The 8,556-nt window shown below is 40.2% G+C and overlaps 1 protein-coding gene across 1 annotated transcript; it reads left to right on the top strand.

The window, feature by feature from the left end:
• Positions 1-309: 309 nt before the first annotated feature.
• LOC104544356 (disabled homolog 2-like) lies at positions 310-4,575 on the top strand (the record flags this gene model as incomplete). Its single annotated transcript, XM_010189205.1, has 5 exons — positions 310-942; positions 1,794-1,947; positions 2,573-3,100; positions 3,607-3,698; positions 4,513-4,575. Coding segments are annotated over 5 exons (1,470 nt in total), but the record flags the coding sequence as incomplete, so codon positions are not given.
• Between the last annotated feature and the right edge of the window lie 3,981 nt (positions 4,576-8,556).

Below are 8,556 nucleotides of genomic sequence, written 5' to 3' on the forward strand. Positions count from 1 at the left end.
TAGTTAGTGTTTTATGACTCTTAAGTCTCTAGGCTGTAGAACAAGCATCTGATATTTAACTAAGGGATCTTAAACCAGATGATTTTAACAGTTTCTGAAACTAAGTAGCTGTGATTTGACCACAGCCAGCAGTGCTTGCCTTGACTTATAACATGAAGCTTTAGTGCAACTTCACTGTGACATTGAGTATTTATTAGTGTAATGTATTGGTTAATAGGATCTCTCATTTCCAGCTGTTTTCCTTGAGCTTGTGTACTATGCAGCAAGGCCTGTATAAAACTAACTTTATTTTTCTTTCCAAATAAATAGGAAGCTAAAGAGATTCTTTTAGTGGATCTAAATTCTGAAATTGAGACCAAACAGGCTTTTACAGAAGAGGATATCTTCTTGAATGGCATCACCCTTCCTCCACAACAAAAGCCACAACCACCCTTCTTGCCTGAGAGTTCTTTCTCTACCAATCTCAGCTTCTTTCCCACACCTAATCCAGACCCTTTCAGTGATGATCCTTTCACACAGCCAGACCAATCTGCACCACCTTCATTTGATTCTCTAAAATCTGCTGATCAGAAGAAGGAAGGTCCAATTACTTTGGCACCAGTGGGCAATGGTGCCCCAAATGGGGATACTGACTACTTTGGTAAACAGTTTGACCAGATTTCTAACAGATCTGGCAAACAAGAAGCACTGTCAATCCAGTGGCCACTTGAGAGTAAGTTTCCTGCAGCAAGAATTCCAAATGGGGTACCAGAAGGAGAACAGAATGGCTTTCTTAAAGCCCCATCAAACCTGTTCATGGAAGGTTCTTCCAAAGGAGTATCTCTGCAGAATGGAGTAAAGCTGGATTCTGAAAGCAATATCCCATTCATGTCACATGAGTCTATAACCATTAGCCCACCACCACAAAGTACCAAACCAGGAAGAGGAAGGAGGTCTGTCAAGGTGAACTATATTCAAGTAATTAATGGTGGTATGCATGCTCTTACTTAGAGAAGCTGGCTGAAGGAAGCTTTTCTTTCTTTCTGCTGTATAACTGGCTAAACGGCTCCACAACACATCTACTTCTCAACATATCTACTTCTCTTCTACCTGCCATGCTTACTTCTAACCTTTCTGCAGCCATGGTATGTTTTATCATTCATGAATGCTTCATAGTAGCTATGGTCACTAAATTATATACTCTCTTCTTTAATGCTGCCATACTTCTGTAAAGGTCTGGTAAGTATGCTGCTATGTATATTGATACTTGATGTAATGCCAGAACCTGTTACGATACCTGTATGCCTCTCAGCCTGTGGTTTCATAACAATAAGGTACTACTATTAGCTTACAGAAGCCTATGTAGTTTCTGCCTACTGAGGGCAATCTCAACAACTTGCCCAATTAGACTCAGGGTGGCTCTGGGTCAGCTGCATTTGTCTTGCACTCAAATGATACAAAACTGTTGCTGACCTTGCTGTAAGTGCAGGAGTCACTGCAGACTGAGCAGGAATGGGGGACAGAGGGAAGCTTATGATGAAAGCAAATAATTCCATCCCTTTAAGTCTCATTCTTCTGCTGTTGACTTGTGACTGCTATATATTATACCTGCCTAATGCCATGCATCTCAGTAGGCATGAACAAAATGATGAAATCTGAAACTCTTATACTTGGTCTTTAAATAATACATCAAAGCTCCCTGCTTTGCTTTACCTGAAATTAGTAAAAGCTTGTAGCTCTGAACTAGGGAGTCTTCATCATGGTAGCATGTGTTTTGCCATGCCATCTCACAAAGCTCTTTCTTTTCTTTATAGACTGCACCAAATGACCTTCTTAGCCCAGATTTCTTTGTGCCAGCTACAGAGAGCTTTAGCCTGACCTCAGTGGCACAAACAGGACCTGTGCCAACAAGTCCGCTGGACCTCTTCAGCACAAGTACTACCACAGCACCTCCATTGTCTAGTCTAGGTTAGTTCACAAAGTAAAGGTCTTGCTCCAGCCTAAGATATCTGCTAACACAAAAATACAGTTTCTTGTTTTCCTTTAATTCATATGTAGTGCCATGCCTCTTAACCCATGTGCTGTCTACCCCAAACTGTCAAGTTTTGTGAATAGAGGCCTATACTCTGCATCCTTAAATGGAACAGGGTTTTTTGCTTAAACTTTGACAGCAGACTGCAGCTTCAGGTCCACAAGGTTTAGGTAAGCCAAGCACCACTTGGGATGCTAGCGTAACACTGCTCTAGAGTCTTAATAATCATTTACACAGAAGTATCTGCATGGCAAATGTTGTCTGTCAGTTCTGTGCTAGGACTGCATATGTTCCTCTTCCTGTTTATATAAGCCTCAATTCTCTTCTCCCAGGACTGAAATAAAGTTACAAATGTTAACGTTCTTCTCTCTCCCCTCCTGCCCTGCCTGCCGCCCACCCTCCCGCCAGCCCCCACATGACTTGATTTTTAAGTATAAATCAACAGATCTTTTGCAAACAGTACATGAAAAATGTTTTGCTGGTACCTCAATGAAATTTATTACATTCCTGCCTGAGGTCTTCAAATGACTGAAGTGCTGTGTAACAAAAATCTCTCCCCAGGTGGCTTGTCAGTAACTTCATCACCTTGGAGTGCACAGACATCTGCCTTTTCTCAGTCTGCATCAGTCTTTCCTGGGTCTGTGATGCCTGCTCAGCCTACAGGATTTACTCAACCACTTGCCTTTGGTACTCAAGCCTTGCCAAACTGGAGCCAGCCTACATCTTTTGGTCCAGTAGTCCCTCTGTCCTCTGGTATCTGGGCACACACAGCACAAGTTCCATCTAATTCCTGGCCACAGCCATCCAGTGCTATAAATCCCTTCCAGAGTAGTGTGTTCCCACCATCAACGCTACCTGCTCAGACACCATCTGTGCTGCCTTCCGTGTCAACAACAGCTAGCCCACCTCAGCCACCACCTAGACCTGCACCTCAGAAGGAGCCATCCAAGAAAGAAAGTGATGCTTTTATTGCTCTGGATCCACTTGGTGATAAAGAGATGAAGGATGTCAAGGACATGTTCAAAGACTTCCAGCTGACAAAGCCACCTGCAGTACCAGCAAGGAGAGGAGAGCAGCAAAGCCTTTCAGGTACTTCTGGAGCTTTCATGAATTATTTTAGGAGTAAAGGAGGCATTCCTCAAGATAGCACAGATCATGATGATATGGAAGCTAGCAAGCTGTCAAAATGACTGGTAATTTTGTTTTTCTTCTGCTTGGATAGCTGCTCAGGGATTTGGATGGCTGATTACTAGTCTTTTCAGATAAAACAAAAAATTTAATTCACTAATTACTGAAACAAAGGGATGAAGGACTCTCTCTGTTACAGAATTGATCAATGTCTGTGGCCAAACACTGACACCTAGTGTCTAAATCACTTGGCTGGAATGAAGTAAACTAGGTCTGAACAAAGTTATAAGTCCCATCTAGCTTAAGGATAGTGAAGGACAAGCAAAAGTCAAAATTGTGAAGTCACTTAAAGCAACATCCATGTGGGTCTTTTGTGTATCTAATTAGATGAGCTTTGGTGATGCTACACAGAAAAACCTGAGTACTTCTTAAATCTGTTAAGTGACCCTAGTGTGTCTCTTCCTTAGAACCACCAAAGCCTGCTCCCCGACAGAGTGTGCTGCCAGCTGATGACCTGTTTGTAAGTCAAGCTAAAACAGATGTTTTCAGTCACTCATCTGTAAGTAGTAAAAAAAACCAACAAAACCCAACCAAAAGAAACCCGAGAACAAATAAAAAAACCCCAATCTTCCTTTCTCCTTAACAGAGGTGTCTGTTTGAGCTCTAGCTTTAGAGGCCATGAAACAAAACTTCTTGCATGTCTAGGCTAATATTTAATCTAACAGAGGGCATTAGTTGCAAGAAGGCTAACAAAGTATGATTTCACTTGGCTTGGGTCCATAACCAGTTCCCTAGGCTGCAAGGCTTAGAAGGAAGTTCTTTAGTATTGGAAGCTTGTACAAAAGACTATAAAATAATGTAGCTGCAGAAGTCTTCCACTTCAGTTATAGTTACCTCTCTATGGAGTAGGCTAAGCAGTATGGACTGTGCAGTTATCTTGCTGAACAAATGGGAGGCTCCCATCTTCAGTAGTCCCTGGCGGAGGAAGTGGCTTAACCACATCACTCCATTTGTGACACAGCACTTGAAGCCTTTGGTGGAAACTCTAGATCAAGTCCAGAATGCCGACTTAAGATATATCTAGCGTTTAGCTAAAACAGGCCTCATCATGACTACACTGGTGGACTCCAGATGAGTGTTCAGTAAGAACACGTCTTTTCATGGAAAATACCTTGCCTCAGACTAGGATATCTGCTAACACAGCTTTAGAGTCCTTTTCTCTTATTAAAGCAGTGTAGTTAGTGTGCACGTGGCAGAGACTCTGCAGTATTCTTTCCAGAAGATGTTTGTAGCAGGAACAAGCTGATACAGCCATGCAGAAGTAAACCTGGTGAAACCTGGAAATCCACTAACTGCCTATGATTTTTCCTCAGAAAGAATCTCTCAAACCTCCTTCTGGACACTTCGGTGATCCTTTTGGCAACCCATTTGCATAGATCAGGTAAGTCTTCCGCTAGTAAGACTACCTACCTCATTCTCTGAAATTGATTCAGAAAACCTTTGGTAAAGAGCTGGCTTAAAACTACACTACCTTATACTCTAATGTTCCTCTTAAGTATGGCAAACAGTCCCTAGAAGAACACTTTTGCTGGGCTGCCTCTGCTTGGACTTCTACATAGGTGCATTCTGGCTAAGCCCAGCCAGCTTCACTTTCTTAGAAATTATTTTATACTTCCATGGCCTTAAGTCTCAAGGCTGAAATATATCTAGATTTTCTTTTCTTGAGGAAAGTTAATGAGTACAGATGTGCTGCAAAACTCAAAGGCTGACTAAGTTCCTTCAGATACCTCTTTGGGGCAGTGTTAGAACACAGTGCCCCATAGAGCACTTTGAAGTTTAATCCCCTAAATAATTACAGGTTTGTACTCTGGGTAAATTGATGTAAAAACAGACTAGGGGTTTTATGAGAGCTTTTGTCACTAGAAACAAATGTAACTCCAAACTTTTGTACTATTGATTAGGGAAAAAGAACTGTAAAACTAGCAAATATATTTCTCTGCCACACCTCTAAGCCTGAAATACTGGCTGGTGTCTAACAGAAGACAAGTGATGCTATTTATTGCCTTAGTTTTGTTCTCAGTGGCTCTAAGCTAGCTATAAAGCAATAAAGTTTATAACTTGTATTATAAGCTTGCTTTAAGCAATAAAGCTATAACTTATAACCATTCTAACCCTAAGCCCTTTTAATTATACTAGGCATAACCAGAAAAGAAGAAATGGAATAACTGGACCTCTTCTCGACATGATTTTTCTACTTGTTTCACTTTGCTGTCTGCAACTCTTGCTGCTGTTCCATGATGTCTGTATTGTAAAACAAGTCCAGGTGGATTGAAACACGAACACTCAAAGAACATGCTGTGAAGATGATAATTCAGGGCAAAGGAAATGGAGAGTTGGACTCATGCTGGAGACCTAAATTCAAATTGATGGATGTTAACTTTACTTTAGTTTTTGCCATCTTCTAGAGAAGAGCTTAGCTACACTAAGTCACATGTCTTATCACTGCAATTCCTTTTTTTGTAGCACTTACTGCCCTAAAATACAGGAACTGAATGTACCTGGGGAATAAGTGTTGCCTTCTCATAGGGAAAATCGAATTAGTAGCTGAATCTCCACAGCTTAAACAACTAGCTTAGTTGCCTGTTAACTTTACAACTGGCTGCTGTTGTGCTCAGTGAAAAGTATTCAGTTCTAATTGGTGATTGGACTTGTGACTTGGTCTCTGAGCCATAAAGATGTAAACTGTATGGTAGGGGGATAAAAATTCTAATACTTGTCTATTTAACTAAAGGTAAAAGTTTCATTCATGCAATATGGGGATAAAGGGATTAACCGTGTGGTCTGTAACAGAACTGCCGGGGTCCTGAGTACTTAAAGGTCTACACTGTAGGGTCAGATAAGCTGAAACACTTCTTGGAGAATATTGAGGCAGTCCTGGACACTAACTGTTGCCTTGGTGCTAATATGGCCTTTTTCAGGGAGGGAAATCTACTAGGGTTACCTTTTTATCAAGGTGGCATGGCAGACAAATGGAACAAGCAGATAGGCTTCTTGCATATATCTCAGTGAATGTCCCTGATGTTGCCCAGTTTGAGTAGTCATGCAGTGTAGTGTGACATGTTTCCAGTTTGTTAGAAAGCAAAAAGACAATCATGGCTTCACTCCATGCCTAGATTCCTTGTGAACAGATGCACCACCACCACCCCTGTGCCATTAATGTGAGGTAGTTCTCAATCTCTTGAAAACCATGCCTTTTCTAAAGAACCTCTTTACTAACAGATCTCGAAATCAGCTATTTATAGCTGACTGTAACAGCTACATTCTTGGCCAGTGGTGGTGGCTGATGTGTGAGAGGTTTTTCTGTTAATACTAAGTATAAACTTGGAATAGTATTGTTAAATCAAATGCCTAAGCAGTTGTTGAAATGGAGAGCCAACGAAGTCAACTTGAATACGGTCTTAGTACCCAATTCAGCCAGCCATGCAATTAGTCTGGTATATACACCTCTCTTGCACTTTCTGTAATGCAAAAAAAAAAAAAAAAGCTATGATTTTAAGAATTTGTCTCAAACTGGAAATGTCAAAAGTTATGGATGTTATACTGTTATAAAATTGTAGTATCTCAAGCGGTGTTACCTAATGACATTAAAAAAAGCAAGTCTTCAAACCAAATGTGTGACTGTTGATTCTGTCCTCCATAACTTAAGTCTTGCGGTCTAGTTAACACTAGGAGTTTAGAGCCTGCTAAGATTTGTTTGTCAGAGGTTCTTACTATAGCTGTCTGATGGGGTGGTCTTAAGGCTTCCTGTAGCTTCTTGAATCACATCTGTTCAACAAATGCTGTCCCACAGTAAAAAAAAAAAAAACACTACAAAAAAAACAACCCCACCATCTAACTTAGTAAACCATCACTAGAAGCTCATCCCACTAGCTGCGCAGCATGAATTTGCTATTTCTTAAGATGCTTTCTTGCTTCCTTCTGTAGGACCACCAAACCTGGGTATTTAAATTGCATTGCACTCAGAAGTTTCATTAAATCAGCTTGTTTATTCCAGCTTTGCAGGAGTCTAAACTGATGCTGGGAAAACTAAATTAGAACATTTAGCTCATGTTCAGAACAAATTTTACAACTCCATTAATGCATATGACTAAAAAGAATAAATCCATTAGAAAGTTACTGGTTTAGACTAGCCTTTAGGAGTGGACATAGACATGTAACTGTAAGCCTGATGTATCACTGAATAGAGTGGATGCTTGCTTGCTTATTTTTAATACAATTTGATTGGCATGATTAAGAGATTGAAAATGAGTCATTGAAAGGAACTTGTTATCTAGCTTTAAATATAGGTCTTATGATGCTTCACAGAGCATCACCGGGGGAGAGGGAAATGCTTGAATTTTTTTGGCTGCATAGCAACATGTAATTTAGTACTAAGAGGTACCATTAGAACAGAAAAAAAAAATCAACTGTCTTGGTGCTTGAGTGAAGGACTATGTTTACCAGCATTTTAATTAAGCCTCTAAATGACCATTTGCTGATCAAGCTAAAATGAACAGTCCTACTATGCTTGAGTTTTCAAGTAGTTGTCAGGATGATCACTAAGAGCTGGTTAGCAGGACCTCTTGTAAGCTGGCCAAAGATGCTTGCTGGTCTGTTAGCTTAGTTTAAATAGCTGTTTATGCTGATTTAGTTGGTTTTGAAGAACCATGAACTATAGGGTTGTGTATGTACCATCAGTTGAAGCAGGTATGATGAAACAATGCAATATTGCAAGTATCTGTGTCTTGCATTCTTGCTCAACAAATGAGTTTAGTGCAACTGGACTCCTCAAGCTGGACTGAGGCTGCATCAGATTTAAGTTCCTCTAAATGAAATTATCACAGATTGAGGACTGAATAAGGAAAAAAAGTTTTCTACACCCTCTCCTCTCCCTGATACAAAAAGGGAGGAACACAAAATTTTTTAAAAAAACTATTTACCCATGAGAACTTGGAATATCCATATACTAGATGATCATTTTAAGCTTGCATCCAGGTACTTAATTCTTAACAGCAGGTTACTTATGAGTTACTCCTGTCTTGTGACTGTGTCCAACATATGATGCCTTAAATGTGGATTACAGCAAACTACTGAATAGGGATGACATTCTAAAGAGCTAGCTTGTGGTTTGGGTTTTGGTGACAGAGTGAAAGCTAGAAGAGTTTTAGGCTTCTTCAAAAACACAAAAAATTGTGTTGTTTTATAGTGGCTGGGGGAGGAAAAAAGGGGATGTTGAGACTATTCCTCCAATATTCCAAATGAGGATTCCGAAGATGTTAGATGCTGAACTTGTTCTTGTAAACAGCTCTGATTAAGAAACTGTTTCTTACATGAGTCACTGCTGTGACAGCTTTTTACTAGGCAGTTAACTGTTCTCT

This window comes from Mesitornis unicolor, unplaced genomic scaffold, assembly GCF_000695765.1.
Source record: "Mesitornis unicolor isolate BGI_N332 unplaced genomic scaffold, ASM69576v1 scaffold19977, whole genome shotgun sequence".
Taxonomy (NCBI): domain Eukaryota; kingdom Metazoa; phylum Chordata; class Aves; order Mesitornithiformes; family Mesitornithidae; genus Mesitornis; species Mesitornis unicolor.